This window comes from Sarcophilus harrisii, chromosome 6, assembly GCF_902635505.1.
Source record: "Sarcophilus harrisii chromosome 6, mSarHar1.11, whole genome shotgun sequence".
Lineage (NCBI taxonomy): Eukaryota > Metazoa > Chordata > Mammalia > Dasyuromorphia > Dasyuridae > Sarcophilus > Sarcophilus harrisii.
This window is the reverse complement of record NC_045431.1, coordinates 69,670,600-69,687,537: the sequence shown is the minus strand read 5'-3', so window position 1 is coordinate 69,687,537 and position 16,938 is coordinate 69,670,600. Positions and strand designations below refer to the sequence as shown.

General features: G+C 34.3%; 1 protein-coding gene across 3 annotated transcripts in view; it reads left to right on the top strand.

Moving 5' to 3' along the window:
• Window positions 1-15,057, top strand: part of OTUD4 (OTU deubiquitinase 4) — a 47,610-nt gene extending 32,553 nt beyond the window's left edge. For all 3 annotated transcript variants that reach the window (XM_031943122.1, XM_031943123.1, XM_031943124.1), the window contains 7 exons: window positions 1,192-1,309; window positions 3,137-3,192; window positions 4,279-4,368; window positions 5,565-5,703; window positions 7,113-7,376; window positions 9,272-9,312; window positions 10,226-15,057. In XM_031943122.1, the coding sequence (XP_031798982.1) occupies window positions 1,192-1,309; window positions 3,137-3,192; window positions 4,279-4,368; window positions 5,565-5,703; window positions 7,113-7,376; window positions 9,272-9,312; window positions 10,226-11,449 (1,932 nt within the window). In that variant the 3' untranslated portion in view covers window positions 11,450-15,057. The remainder of the gene's footprint in view (window positions 1-1,191; window positions 1,310-3,136; window positions 3,193-4,278; window positions 4,369-5,564; window positions 5,704-7,112; window positions 7,377-9,271; window positions 9,313-10,225) is intronic.
• The last annotated feature ends 1,881 nt before the right edge of the window (window positions 15,058-16,938 follow it).

Here is a 16,938-nt window from a genome sequence, read left to right as displayed (position 1 = left end):
TATAAAAAATGAGGGACTGAGTACCAGTCCTGAAGTGTAGAATAACTTTCTCCTAAAATTTCAGAATTAACTTATGACAAGTTCTGAAATAGAACCTAAGCACCCTGAATCCTAGTCCAAAGCTCTTAATTATGAAGTAAAAAAATTGGCATTCAGTCAGACACGCCTGAAGTACAAGATTGATTTTTTTAAAAAGCCAGTTTACATATTCTCTCATTCTTCAGGGTTGTAAATAAGAGCTTATGGTCTTACTCTACTGATAACCAACACACATTTTGGCATTTGAAAGTATTTTTAGCCATAAGATGTATTAAATCATGTCTCATTAATATTCCAACTTGTTCACTTTATTCACAGACTTATCTCCAAATGGCTTTTATCTCTTTCTGAAGATTAAAAATTCATTCTTTGAAACAAAAAACTTAATCTCCTTTGAAATTGTTCAAGGGCTTTCACAGGTTTTTAAAAATTATTTTGGAATACCTATTACAGGATTATAGCACTTTTGAAATAAATGTGGATACCTTTGAAGAGGACAACTGGTGTTTGGGCATTTACATGCTATCATGCTTGTTATAGTCAAACTAAAATTATTAGTGTGGCTTGTCTTCGAAGTTTATTTGAGATGTGTTTATTTAGGCAGTTCCTGTTGAATGAAATATGCGCTGTAGTTCTAGCTGCTCATCAATATTCAGCATTCTTTCCCCAAACTCTCAATTTAGGGATCTTGTTTTAAAAAAAAAGTTCTCTTGAATCTGGTGAGCACCATCCAACTAGAACATAAAATGATCATAATCTAGAGTAGTGGTTCTCAAAAAGCTCATGACTGCCTCTTGGGAGCAATGTGTAGAATTAGAGTTTCCTTACTAGATAGGAAGAGTTCTTTTTATATTAACAAACTGATAAGCATTTTTGATATGATCAGAGAAGCTTTTCTACTTACTTTAATGCCGCAGCCTTCATTTTTCCATAGGCTTAGATATCTTGTTGTGCTTTATTAATTTTTTCTGTATGTGTAATATTTTATCTGTGTGGGTGAAGTGGTCCAAATCAGGGCCTCCTGTTTTGTGTTGGACTCACAGCAGATATAGTATCAGTGGAAACAGTTGGATTGAAAAGTTAGAAGCAAAAATTTCACATGCGTTCTTAGTTAAAATTTTAACTAGGATTTTGTTTATATACATTTTTAAGAGCTCATCTGTTGGGCAGGCAGCTGTTCAGACCAGTAATACTTGTATGCAGAGAAAACCACATGGGAGTGAGAGAAAAGGAAGGCGAAGAATTGATGCAGAAGAACGAAGAGATAAAGGTATATTGTCATCGTGGTGGGGGTAATTAACAACGACATTTGCTCATGTTTGTAAAAGATCTACTACTAGAAAGAGCAGGCACTGTTAGGAGCACGTTATAATTATCTCACTTGCTTCTCAACCACCCTGGGAAGTAGGTGCTTTTATTATAATCTCCATCTTACAGATGAGGATACTGAGGCAAACAGAGTAAATGATTTACCCAGGCTCACATAATCAATAAGTGTTGGAGTAATATTTGTATTTGTCTTTCTGGCTCCAGGCCTAGCACTAGCAAATACAGATGACTGAATTATTGCCTGGTTTAAATTCACAGGTTCTTTTTCATTAAGCAAGTGTGCACATGTGTGTGTATGTACATATTTACGTACACACAATCTCACATTACTGTTCTGTCCATTTAATACATAGATCCACCAAGGCTTTGTTTTTTAACTACTTTCTCTTCTCTTAATACCTTCCTCCATGTCCTATCCTTTCTTGCAACTATGTTGCATGACTCCCATATCTATGAATGCAGCTTCCACTTTTCTTCTAAGCCAGAGTCACAGTCATTGTCTGCTGGTAAACATCACCTGAGGGTCAGTATGTTTCCTACCAAAGTTTCTATTTCCTTTTGGTTGCCTAGAACAAGTTACCCTCTTCTCTGTCATGGAGGTTGTCATGGGCCTTGGAGTAGAAGGAATCTTCCCTGGATTGCATTTAAGGGCATTTAAAGCGTTGTGTAACCTCAGACCCTGCCCAGCCTTGCCTCCCTGGCCTCCCTGTTTCTCACACGGGAATCTTCATTGCCTGTGCTTGGGCATTGGGTCCCTCTCCCAGCCCATACCAGCACTTTTGTTGTTCTCACTCCTTTACTTCAGAGATCAGCTTTAGAGCCATCTTCTACTCAAAGGCATTCTCTGAATCAGGGGTTTCTAATGTGGGAGCTAAGGATGGTGTTTACATTTTAAAGTAAGGTTTTATTGTATTTAAAATGTAAATTCTTAGTGTTCTTCTTGTGTGTTTTGTACATATGTTTCTTTCATTTTTATTTTTGCATCCCCACTGCCGTATCCAGTACCTGTTTTATAGTAGATGATCAGTAAATGCTTGTTGACTGATCCATTTTGCCTCCAAATATCTTTCTAGTTTTTTTACCTTGGTATTTAAGGAGAGTGGTGAAGGAGGGGAGACATGTTTATGAATTCATGAAGCTTCATCTATGCCCTAAGCACTTTCTGTTTTTACTGTTTCATTTGATTCTCACAGTAACTCTGGGAATCAGATGATGCTATTATCCCATTTTAACTTTTTTTCCACTTTATCTTACTTCCTTTAATATGTACTAGAGAGCCTAATAAACTGTTACTTTTCAATTAATACTTTGAAGCTACTCACCTTTTGCTTTGTATTGTTCCTGTTAGGTAATATACCCTCCACCCTGTTATTTCCTAAGGAAGCTTTCCCATTCTATCAGTAATCATTGTTGAGAAATCCTTTAGCACTTTGTATATCTCATTTTTCCTATACATCTTATCTTCTGTTAGACTTACATTCTGTGGGATAGGAGCTATCTTATCTTTGTGTCCCTCATGTCACTTTACCTGATTCCTTGGATAGAATTCAGATTTGTTATATAAACGAATAACCCGAAACAGAGAAGTTTCTAGAAAATTCTTGGATGAAAACAACCAAAATAATTTACACTTTAAATTTCTTAAGCTAGTAATTTATCAGATTGAATTATTTCCCTTTACTTCAGCATCTTAATCTGTTAGCATTCTTGTCATTAAATTTACAGATTTTACTTGTGGCCATTCAAAATTTTTTTTTGTGGGTTCCAGATTCAAACCCCAGGCAGATACACTTGGATCAGAAACTTGAGGCAAGCACACCAGAGGTAAATAATTTGTTGAACTTAATTTTATTTTGTCATTTTTTCCCCTTAGCCTTCAATACTTGTTCTTTATCCAAATGAAGCTTTCACCTATTCCTTTGGATTCAAGGCCATGCATCTGTTTTAGAGAACTCGGGAGTTAATGAAACATTTCTGCTGTTGGCAGTTATCTTTGTTTACTTTTATATTTGTTTCATATAGAGTTGTTGTCATTCATTATACTAGGTTCAGAATTCCAGGTGCAAATTAAGTAAAAACTATGGAGGAATATTTTTGTTACTTCTGAAAATTTTCTAAATTAAAAACTCTTTAAAATTGATTTACCATAAATAGCAATACATTTGCTGTTTCAGGGGGAGAGAGGGTAGCTTCTCACTGTCACTGCCTTGTTTTACTCTGTTGAATCACTATTTGGCACTATTTGGGCTTCGAGTCCCCTGCTTTCTGCCTTAACTCAGAAGTTACAGCTTGATAGCTATAAGGGATTTGGAAGTTAGACAGTCTAGGAAACAGACTCAGGAAGGTGAAAACTTGTCCAACTTGTTCCAGTCCTCAGAGCCTATCCCCATTTTTTTTTTTTTTTAACATACTCAAGCTGGTTGAGGTTAGAGGCTATTGTAGGAGCTGGAATGTAAGTGGCAAGGAATAGATCTGAAAATGAGATGAAGTAAAGTTGAAGGGTAATTAGCTGGAAGATGTAGAAGAGGAAAAGAATGTGAAACATTTAGAAATTTGGTAAAGTTGGGGCAGAATGTTTTTCAGGCTATATTGACTTATCTAAGAAATATGGCTAGATATTTATCTGTAAGAGTAGTCTATAACAAAGTGAATTAAAACTTCATAGAATAGCATAAAACTTGTGGAGCCGTATTCCCACAACACTCTTCCAAGTGGTCTTGAAATAAAACTTTTCTGGTGTTATCCTACAATCTCCTGACACACTAAGTATAATAGATTATAAATAATACCCTTTAAATATTTTTGAGAAGGTAATATTTGTGAGGTTTCAAGATAGACTTTGTTGATAAGTGTTAGAAGATATTAGAATGTATATTGTGGAATTCTAAATTATAAAATCACTCTGTTTAGTTTCCAAAGAATATTGAAGATGATGAAAAATGTCCACCAGCTTCACCTTTAAAATCAAAGAAGATTGAGGGTCCATCTCCTGCTGAACAAGTATGCATATTTTTGGTTTTTCCAAAATATTCTCTTAAATCTGAATTTTGATTTTGTGTTACATGAGGTTTATTGTGATTTATAAACTTGGGCAAAAATATCTGTAATTTGTTATTTTTTAAAAGTGAACATGTTCTCAACTTTTATAAATAGTAGTTCTGTAGCTAGTAATTCTTTTGCCATGTTCTAGTTTGTAAGAGAAGACATATACATATTTAATGAGATCTTTGTAATATTTACAAGTCAGCATGCCCAAAATATTTTTGTGCCTAAGGACTTTGAGTGTGAGTAGAAAACTTTCAAATTCGTTGTGTTACCACATCTACATTTCACATGGGAAAAATAAAACTTTGTTCACTGCATCAATGAAGAGTCCTGTAATATATTTGGATGCCATTTTTCTTCTATTTTTTAATCTAGGTTCTCTGGTGGCCCTCTGAAACTCATAACTTATGAACTATTGTGAGAGTCAGACTTGAAACTTGAACCAATTGAGATGAAAAGTTCATGATTTTGTTGTTTTCCAGAGCTATCTCAATTCTATTGTTTCCTTAAAAGGATTAGGGGAAATGAAGACCATTTTTAACTACCAGTAAACGGGAAGTTTTTTCCCTTAGAAATTGATCCAAATTTCTGATTCAGAGATTTTCTTGATTTTAGTTCAGAGGTACAAATAATTCCTGAGTTTGTGTCCTTTTTTCCCCCTTGGACTCATTCTCAAGTGACAGGACTTTAATGTGTTGCCTTAAGTTTATAGTCTAATTATCTTTGTTTTGTGAGCCTTTTCTACCTCTGCAATAGGTTTTTGTGAATTAAACTAGGTAATATTTAGTTTTTTTAAAAGAACTTTGAATTGTTATTATTCTAGGAATTCATCTGTGCCTATTTATCTATTTATTTTTTTATTTATTTATTCATTTATTCATTCATTCATTTATTTACTCATTCATTCATTCATTCATTTATTGCAAGGCACTTGGCTACTTGACTTGCCCAGGGTCACACAGCTTCGTAAGTGTGTTTGAGGTCTGATTTGAAGGTCTTCCTATACCCTGTGCCACCTCGCTGTCTCCCTGTCCTTTTTATTTTAGAAAAAAGGAGACAGCTTTGAGTGAATATTAAATGGTTGAAGTGCTTTGAAATGTGTATATATGTCTCTCCCAACCCTGTTCTTCCTTTCTTTTCCTTTTCTTAAGAATCCAGCAGAGCATGTGTTATTGGCAAATCCAGCTCCCATTCAAGTTCCTTCAGAGGTGCATCTGCCTCCCACAGTGCCTTCTTTACCAGCCACTGTGCCAGTCTGGCCAAGTGAACCAACAACTTATGGACCAACAGGTTGGGAAAGACTATCAGTATTTTCAGTTTGTTATATTGTTTTCCCCCTATCTTTTGAAAATGAATAAAGGGTCTGAGCATTGTGAATAAATATGAGGGAAAGCACAAGCAATTTTATAGATTCTGTGCTCCTGTACTTCTCATCTACCCACAGGGTTTGTTAATTGCAATATCTTTTGTAGGATTATTGAGGGATTACATGTTCCATTGTAGTATCTGTTCCTTCTCAATTTGGGGAAGAGTGGAAGACAGTTGAAGAGAGAAAATAAATGCTTGTTATTTACAAAGCAATATTTTACAAAGTATTTTACAATTTACAAAGAAATACTTTTGTGAAATTATCTATATATACCAAGTCTTCTACAATATTTTCATCATTAATGGAAAATCAAGGCAGCACTCATTTCTTCCCATTGATAAGGCTATAAGTTTTGTCATCAGGGTATGTTATTTAATATCATGTGCTTGATTTATTTAAGTTTGTTCTATTTTTGTTCCTCTGTAGGTAATATTTGATGTTTATTGTGAAATAAATTTTTACCTGCTGTAGCACAAAAAATGAAATTTTGATTGAATAAAAACATAGTATCCAGGATAGGTTATGTGATGGTCTCATTGTGCTTCATGGAAATTGCATTTTCCCATTTTTATGAAGAAAATTGATGCTCTAGAATATATCTAGAGGAAATCAATGGCTTCTGAGGAAATTTATTTGAAGATTAGCTATAGGAACTATGTGTCTATAGCCTGGAGAAGGAAAATCTTAGAGGTACACCTTCACTAATTGAGTTTAAAGGGTGTCATGTGATGAGAGAGAAAAGTTGTACTTGACTGCAAAGAACTTACCTAGAATTATGGGTAGAAGTTACACCGAGACATCTGTATTAGAGATACATTTCTAACATTTAAAGCTGTCCAAATTGATTGGACTTCTTGAGATATAATGAGTCCTCTATCATTAGAAGTGGTAAAGAAAAGGAGTTCACTTACCAATTGAAGTACCATTTACCAAAGGAATGTTTTTAGAGGATTCATGTTTCAGATGGAGGTTAATTGGAAGTTCTTGTTTTGGTCATGGTCCCTTTTGGCAAAGGGGAAAGCCTTTAGATTCCTTCTTAGAATAATGTTTTTCTGTGCATAAAAGGGTATGCAAAATATTACAAAGAAATTCAATTATATTGAATTATAATTATCAAAATATAAAAAGTTCCAAATTCATGAGTCCCTTGAAAGTTTTCCACAAACTTGTTGGAGGGCATATGGAATCTAGGTTAAAAATCCCTGGAATACACATTGCCAGTGTACCTTCTATTAAGTTCTGTTATTATAGTCTTGGCACAAATCTTCACTTAAAATTGGAATTTATTTTTAAGCTTTCCAGTAATTTTTTATTTTTTCTTTCCTTTTAGGTGTTTCTGCTCAAATTCCCGTTTTTTCTGTGACACAGACTTCTGGACCAGATTCTCCTGTGTCACAAGCTCAGTTAGCACCTGCTCCTGTTACTCCTGTTCCTATGTCAATTCAAGCAGTTAATCAACCTTTGATGCCTTTGCCTCAGACATTGAGCCTTTACCAAGACCCGCTATACCCAGGGTTTCCTTTAAACGAAAAAGGCGAGCAAGCCATTGCCCCGCCTCATTCACTTTGTCACAATGGGGAAGATCTACCTAAAGGTGAGAAGTTTTTCTGATTTAATTTGAAGTTATAAAAAAGGCAGAATCAGATTTGGGAAATAATAGTAACAAGTATAATTTCAGTGGAATGGAGAAACCTGGTTACTTTATCAATGAAGGGAGTTGTTTTTGAATGCTGCCAAATCTTGGTGTGAGTACTAATAAAAATGTATGTCTCAATTCTGTAATTTTAGCTTCAAATGAAGACTGGTCCTAATAATTATGTTCCTTATATGTTCCTAATAATTTTTTGGTTTATCTGACTGTAATGTCATATAAGTTAAAATCAGATTTCATCTGATCCAGTAAACATTTAAGTGTCTTCTGTCTGCAAGACACTATGTTAGTTATTGGGGCTACAAAGAGAAAATGAAGAAGTCTCTGCCGATAAAGGAGTTTCTTATATAAAAAAACAAAAGAAAAAACATGAGTTACTTTTTATTAGTCTTGTGAGCAAATGGCAAAGGTACAATGATAGATTAAAATGAAGTTTTTTTACATATAATATAGTCATTAAACTGTATTTATGAGGTACCCACTATATGCTAGGCATTGGGAGCACAAAAAATAAAATGAAAGTAAGACTTATCCTAAAGAAATTTACATTATATTACCCAAGATGAAATAGGAGTGGTATAGGTCATCTGATGCCAAATAAGAGTAATTTGTATTTTATACTGGAGAAATAGGGAGTGACTCTTAAGGTGTTGTATATCTAGATGATTGAGAATGGTGATGCTATTAAAACAAAAGGAATTTTAGTTTGGTGGGGACATGACTCCCATTTTAATGTAATGTAAGGTTACCATGTGGGACTGGAGCTCAGGAGTGATTAGGGATGAAGATACAGATTTGAGAACAGTATTGTAGAGATGGAAATTGAAGAGATGGTAGTGAATGACCTTTTAGATCAGAAAGTCAGAGTCACTGAACCTTTATTGAACACTTAAATACTATAGGAAGTAAATGTTTTAAACGAGAATGTAGCCAAAAGGTCATAAGAATTGAGTCCTATGAATGGAATATTGGAAGATACAAACTATTTTTCAAGAATTTCTGTATATATTTCTGCTGCTTCCTCTGTCAAATTGGCAAATAAAATGAGACAATGGAGGAATCATCAGATTTGGAGGCAAGAGATTTTGTATTGACCACTGGTATAGTCATGATTGAGTTTTCTTCTTTAAATTGGGGGTACCAATTTTGGGATTGTTTGTCATAGCCACTTCATAAACCAGGATAAGCAGTTGTTTTTCTTGTTAAATGTCAAGAAATATGTGAAACATGTTTTAAAACAAAGGAATAATTTTATTATTCCTTTAATAGTTACTAAATTTCAGCACATTATTTTGTTAGACACCCAGTGAGCTAAAGTTGACACAAGTCATATTGATTACTCGATGGTACTGTGTGTTTGGGAAAATTGTGGTTTTATGTGTCTTACTGATATGAAAATGGCTACACAGCCAGTGTTACATTATACAGTTAATATTAAGAACAAGTGTTTCATATGATTTAGGATTTTGGCCATTTAGGATCATAGTTGATGTAACTTTAGTTAATATTGAAGGCTTTTTCTTAAAAAAAATTGAATAAAAAATGGTATGTAGAAATAGGAAGACACACAAATGTCTTCATTTTAATCAGCTATAACTCGGAGAAGGCACTCACAGATTTACTATTACTAGCATATAGTAACAGATTCCATTTTCTTATCATGGTCAAGCTAAAATTGACAATAGCAAATTCCTTGTGTAATAGATAAAAGAACTAATAGCATTGAAGAATTATGAAACCTACTGAGCAGACATGACTTCAGTATTTTATATCATAATGAGTGTATCTATGTAAATGTGTGTGTACTTTTAATATGTGAACTTGTATTCTTTTTTTAGATAAAAACATTCTACGGTTCTTCTTCAATCTTGGTGTGAAGGTAATTATGTAAAATTTTTAAATAACTTTCCCCAATTGAAAATGAAATTGCTTGAAATAAAAGCTAATTTTTAATTTGGGATTTAAAAGTTTTTAATCCATATTTTTCCATAATAATTAGCTCTTTAACCCATTTATCAGTTATCTATTTGCTATACACAATTCCATTATACTGCAATTGAATTTTTTATTGTTTGACTTTGGGAAAAAATACTGATTTCATCTCTGACAACACCATTTTCCCTGACTCTTTGAGAGTGCTTCCAAGGGTTGCCAATGAAACTAAGTGAGAACTCGGCTCCAGAACAGCAAACAGATCTTTGGCTTTACTATAGAGTAAGTGTGGACATTTGGAGCCAGTAGGATTAAGTAGGATGCATACATGGGGTACTATCATAGTTGTGTTTTAGATTCTGGGCTTCTGGTTATTTGGAAGACGTAATCATGTATTCTACCTAGCTTTCATAAATGAAAAAAATTCTTCTAGATGGGTAGATAGGATTATGAACTGCTGTGTTTTTTGGCTGATATCCAGAATGTTGTTAGCCAATAATGGTACATCCAGCTAAGGCCAGCCATTTAGTTATTTATTGTTTAACCTGGTTACTGTCTGAAGTAGATATTTTCCTTTTGTTACTTTTTTAATTCGTGGCTTCTAGGGATTAGAAGTAGCCCTTTTCTTATACCTTTTCTGAAATTTTCATTTGTTACTGGCAGGACTGGTAATGTGGATTTGAAGTAAGAGACTTTCTTTAAAATCCTAGAGGTAATAAAAGTCAAAGTATAACATTAGAGAATTGTTTCCTACTTTCCTTTGTGGTTTTATAAAGTGTTTTTGAGCCATAGGTTCGCTTTTTAAAGACAAAAGAAACATGACACTAATTATGTTGTCTTTTTTCTCTTTTTTTTTTCAGGCATATAGTTGTCCTATGTGGGCCCCACATTCTTATTTGTACCCTCTGCACCAGGCTTACATAGCTGCTTGCAGGATGTACCCAAAGGTTCAAGTTCCTGTGTATCCTCACAACCTTTGGTTTCCAGATGCTCCTTCATCGCAGAGTGAAAATGACTGTGCACGCACAGACGCACACTTTTCTATGCCAACTGAACCTAATGTTAATGACCGGGGGACACAGGCTGAGACAGGGTCTCCAACATTTTCTTCACCATTGGTTATCCCAACATCTCAGGTGTCGGAAAACCAAGGACAGATACCTTATCAGGGCGATATTGAATCTGAGAACCCTGGACAGTTGCTTCATCCTGATTATGATGAATCAATGGGCGGCAAGAACATATTTCCACAGCCATCCTTTGGACCCAATCCATTTTTAGGGCCAGTCCCCATTGCACCTCCTTTCTTTCCTCCTTTATGGTATGGGTATCCATTTCAGGGTTTCATAGAAAATCCAGTAATGAGACAGAATGTGGTCCTGCCTCCTGATGAGAAAGGAACCCTAGAGCATCCCCTGGAAAACCCAGATCTCTCTAAAGAATGTAGTTCAATCTCAGCAGCAGATCAATTTCAAGAAGTGAGAGGTGAAGCAACGCTCCCCCTTCCCATTGCCAGCGTAAGCAGTAAGCATGATGGCCAGGCGGAGCAATCGATCCCTAGGATGCCTAAAGGGGAAAAGTCTTTTGCTACTAGTTCTGTAGACGTGAAGGTTCATCTTCATCCTCAGATGTTAAATGTAGAAAGAGAATCTCTGCCACTAACTGTAGAATCTGAACTTACTAAAAGAACCGTAACCAATCCTAAAGAAAGAGTAGAGAAAGTCAAAGATTCCAAGACCACTGATCACTTGGCGAGTCCAATGGCTAGTTCGGTAGACAGGGTACAGAGAGCAAGGGAAGAGAGTTCTGAGGATGAAAATGAAGTATCCAGTATTCTGAAGAGTGGTAGATCCAAACAGTTCTACAATCAGACATACGGAGGCAGGAAGTACAAAAATGACTGGGGCTACACTTCTAGTAGAGGAGGGTACCAGCACCCAAGAAGTGAAGAGTCTTGGAAAGGGCAGCCCAACAGAAGCAGGGAGGAAGGTTATCAGTATCATCGGAACTTTAGAGGGCGACCATATAGGGGAGACAGGAGGAGATCAGGCATGGGAGATGGTCACAGGGGACAGCACACTTAGAAATGGTGACTTTTGGAGAGTATCAGAGGGAGAACGAACCATTTGCAAAGTGGAATAGCTTGATGTTCCCAAAGGTTTGTCTTATTTTTTAAATAAAGGGAAACACGAATCCTGAAGTTGGAAATAGCTTCTCTCCCTAACCAAGTAACCTCAGCTTGAGACTTAGGGGCAGATGAATTCCTGGCATTATGTTATTCTCTTCATTGAAAATTTGTTTGATTTCAGTTATTTGAGTGTCACTTTCTTCTTCCCTTTCTCCCATAGGAACCTAGAAAATAAGTGTGTAAAATATAAAAAAAAATTGTTTAATATAAACCATTGTAGAGTTAGTATTGTTTTTTCCCAACTTATACAGTTTGAGTTTGTGATATAAGGTGTTGAAAATGTATGCTTACGATGTTTACTGAAATGACAGAAATATAGTGTTTGACATGATTTAGAGTCTAAAAAGATAACATTGCACCAAATAGAAATGTATATTTTATTATGCAATGCCTTAGTCATAAACTGGGCTAAAAAATCCTCAGCCTACAACACTGTTGTCTTTGATATGCTTCCAACCCAAAGGCCTTTCATCTCAATATCTGTCAAACTTGAATAATGTTTTCTCTTTAATATTTCATATAAGGCAGCCGATTAACCTGTGTCTTAGAAATGTTGTACATAGTTCTTTTAATATTCATAGGGTATATTTTTGAATTTTAGAGCGATTTGTTGAACTTGAGATTGCAGGCAAGAATAGATATTTGTGGAAAAAAATAGGAAATTCATTGACATGGCTGTTCCCACCAAGAATTCTTAGCACTGGTGTAAATATCATGGTGCCTACTCGAACGAAATGTAGATGCTATGCATTTTGAAAATAATTCTGCACCTGTTAGAACCGCAGAAATTTTTTAATGCCACTTTAACACTAATGCACTGACAGATTCTAAATATTTTGTGAGAAGAGACATATAAACATGAAAATTTTCTTTTTTAGCTTGACAAGTTTATATGGAGAGCTACTGGGTTTTTTTTTTTTTTTAATGTTTTTGTTTTGTTTTTGGTTCTTCATGCACTGTTGGTTATGTTTATCATTTTCCATATGCATGTTCAGATAGTTGGCTCTATTCTATAAAAAGATGACTGTGATTTCCAGTCCTTTCTAGAGGATGCTGCTAGAAGATGGGTTTTGCTTTGTATTTTAAAACCAACTTGTTACCTTAGGTAGCATTTGTGAATGTGTGATGAGAATGTGTGTTTTTTGTTTTTTAATTTTAACCTTTCACTGGGCCCTCCAGTAATCCCATTTGTCCCCTTTGCATGTTGCACTCTGTCCTTATTTGGAGATTTGACTCTGAATAACACAGTATTAGTCATCTGTGTTTCTTTGTAAAAAAAAAACAAAAAAAAAACTGTAGTTTATATTTTATATCTGTACATACCAATGTGAAACATACCCTCTTTTTTCATGTTTAAGAGATTATCTACTTTTTGATCAGGAAGCTTGAGTGAGACCATGCTATGCAAGTAACAGTGATTTCTCTTTGCATGCCATGTATTATGCTTAGCCAAAAATTAATGTAGTGGCTTTTTTTTCTTTATTAGAAAATTCTTTTTTTAAAAGTGTAATTTATTTGAATTTGGTAAACTGAAATGGATGTTTTTTTTTTTTTTTTTTTTCCTTGTAACCTTCAGAAAAGTTCAGATCTTAGCTGGGCTTAGTGAATCTCTACTGTACTGTATTAATGGTTATTTACCTCTGTGCTATTTTAATTAGCCAAATTCTTAAGTTCGGATACTACCAATTTGAGTAGTGATTAAATTTTATCTGTTACTTAAAATTTTGAGAGCACTTTGAAAGATAGCATTTTATTATTGACGGTGCTAGGTAAAAAAAAAATCTTTAATTACTAATTGTTTTATGCTCCCAAAAATGCTTTAGAGAAGCTGGTGGTGAACACATCAGCTGTTTTGTGAGCTAGAACAGTTGCTGAAGGTAATACTAAAGTCTTTTTCCTTTAGTGTTGTGTATGATTGAATTATGGAAAAAAAGTTAAAAGCTAGAAAAATCACCTTTATAGCCCATGCTTATTAATTGCCTACAGATAATCTTCATGAAAGCCACATTTATAAATATGTTTAGATTATTAGATTTAAATAAAGCTAAAAGTTCTGATCTCAGGAGGCAAGGAAATGTAATTTTTCATCCAGTCTTCTTCTGGAAATGCTTAAAAATTGGCTTATAAAAGGATATTGTTCGTTTTTACACAATCACTAGCTGCCTTACAACACTCGGGTGATAGAATGTCCAGACTATGTTGTAGTTTCTGAAGAAAACAGAACTGTTTTCCATGCCCCGTTTTTAAGGTATAGAATTGAAACAGTGTTGAAAGAGATTTTTTAGGAGATGGTACTTTGCTCAGTAACCTCTGGAATAAAAACAAACTCTGCTTTAAAAAAAATACTTATATGATTTAACAATCCTTACAGATGTGGATTTTTAAAATTTTAGGGACTTTTTTCTTAAGCTGAGATCAAATTAGAGTCAAGTGTATAATTTCCTTCCTCTTTCACTTTAACTTATTTTGTCAAGTTGTCACACAAGTTTCTATGTGTGATAGCACAAAGTTACAGTGGTCTTATGTGAGCAAGTTTGTGTATAGAAGAATGGAATCATTTATACTTACAGGTGGAAATTATGGGACTTCTCCATATATAGAAATCTGCATCTTAAAGTAAAATTATTGAAGTACTGACCAAAGTTTGCCTACTAGCTTTTATCCAGTTAGGCATTGTCTCTGTGACTTGTTTTTCTACCCTCATTCCTTTTTATTATTACAGAGCTTTCCGGTATCCTCAGAAAGTTTGTGACCTGGGGAGGATTGGCTGTTTTTCATTCTAGTTCTTTTCCAACCAGCATATTGTTGGTGTCTTAGGAATTCTGCACACTGCTTCCTCGAATCCACATTGATTCATCTCACATGGCAGACCCAAGCTTGTAGTTTGTTATGAACTACAAAGCTTGCCAGACCCCACCAACTGTGATAGAGCTTATGTGGCTGAATCTCCCTTTTCTCTTTCTCACTAGTGTGTTAGTTGCTTCTTTTGTGACTTAAGGTGGTTGTATTAAAATACTTATGAACTTCTAACTTGTTTCAGACTGGTGCAATAAAAGTTCCTTTCTAACCCTTTCTGGCTTAGAAACTTGATCAGCCATCTCATAAACTAGCAATATTTAATCACTGCATCTTTTTTGTTTAGCCTTCAGTTTTTGATGAAGTAAAACTTTTTGACTTTCTCTTAGGGTACTAAGAAAGGTCCATAAAGAGTGTAGCCCAAGAGTACACATTTGGCTACCCTACAGTATCTTTGTTTACTGTGTTTTGCCCCAGATTTTATGTACAAATGCTACTGTGTGTTTGGTTCAGTTGAAGTGATAGATGGTCCATATGTCAATTCAGTGAACTAAGTAATTTTGCCAGGTAGCAACAGCCATTTGTTTTTCACTAATTGGGACATTTTCCCGAAGATAGGTTTTTTCAGAAACACCAGTTATAGAGTATCCTAGTTGAGGGGTGGGTGCATGTCTTATTGTGGGGCAACAGCAACTTTGGGGTTGAATTTACTTGAATGGAATAGAAATTGCATTGTTACAGAACTAGAAAAAAATCTTATATGTATGAAAAAATGATAATAGCCTTACACTGAAAATAATACTTTTAAGCATGTGAAGATGTGATCCTTTGTGATGTTACTTGTATAGAAAAAAAAAAATATATATATATATATATACACATATATATAGACACACACACACGCACGCACACACGCACACATACATATATATATCTTTTGAAGTGTTAAAAGGAAAATAGTACTTTATATTCTTTATCATATCACTTTTTTGTAAGTGTTCAATATATTCCTGTTTATTTTTCTATGTTCTGTTTTGTAGCCTTAAGAAGTGTTTCAAAAGTATCTGAATGTATAAAATAATAGTAAATGCCCTACATGGTGTGATGCTGCATTGTACATAAAACTGTGCATATATTAAATTTTGTTTGTCTCAAAAACTTCTTGAAATGCTTTGATTTAGAACTTTTAGCAGTTAGTATAGTAGAGCATGTCAATAAAGTTATAGAATTTGACCTGGAGGAAAGATTTTACAGTGTTTAACTGGTTAAAGAGAAGTATGTGAAGATTTTAAAAAGTATAGTTAGAATAATGATTTTAATTTTCCTTATCTTTTTATTGACACCTCTCCCAGAGGACTTGACTCAATTCTTTTTGTATGCTTTCTTCATGTTGGAAGTTTTCTGTATAATACTTTGTAAAGTTATTTTAAAATATAGTAGCATGTTAAAGTAACCACACCCTCATTTCACATGTAAAAATATCCTGTGTCCACCTTCCCCAATCTTCCTAATTTACTGTGGCCCCATCAATATCTCCAGTGTTGTCAGTTTCTACTTGCTCTTCCTTTTCTTATTCTTTGTTTTTTTTTTTTTTTTTTATCTTTACAAAGGATGAAGTATCTGCATAAAACTGATTTATATGCTAAATAGCACTACCTTGAGGAATGGGGAATAAATTGTAATTCACTTTTAAACAATGATTTGCACAAGGAAATTACCTATAAGAATAACTTTATAAAGTGATATTTGTCTTTTATTAGTTTTGAGTAGATTAGAATATAGAGAATTGGTTATTAAAGAACTTGTAACTTTTCCTCTGGAGAAAAGGCTTCAGATAATCACCTTTTTCTTCAAGGTCTGGCACTGTTTCCATGTCCCTGTATTTTTTTATTTCTTTACTGTTCAGATACTGTAAAATCACAGCCTTTTCGAGCCAAAAATGGCTAATCTTTCCAGTTCTTAAATTGTTTGAAACTCAACTAAAAAGTTTTAAATGGTTCATTTTTTACCAGTCAATTCCATTTTCAAAATATGGAAAGATTTGCTGTATAAAAATCTTTATAAATTGGGCTTAAATGCCTCAATAACTGTTTGTGCTTAGTCTAGATAATCCATGAAATTAAACTAATAAGTGTTGCCTTTCTTCTACTTAGTACCGCTAAGATCTTGAAAGGTCAAAGTGTAAAGGTCCTCTGCTCTGTTCAGTTTGTACTGTAAAATCTGAAATACTTATTTTACTGATTGCTGTGGATTTAACCATCTCAAATATTGGGGATAGTTCTGTACTTCGAGTCAGAAATTGATTCTAGATTCTGAGGTTTTGTAATTCTGGGCAAATCAAATTAACATTCAAGTTTCTGTACCTATGAAATAGAAATGGTGATATTATTTGAAAGTGTAATGTAAATGTGATGATTATAAACTTAGATGGGAAGAAGAAAATCTTGTCACTTGATGTCTGAGACCTAGAGTTGCTGAAATGAACAGCAAAGAATTTTGAGGGCAGCTTCTTTCAACTGATGCTTTTTCTTTTTTTTGATGGGAGGTGGAGGGGTGGGATTTAAAATTGTTGGAGCCTTCCTTAACCCT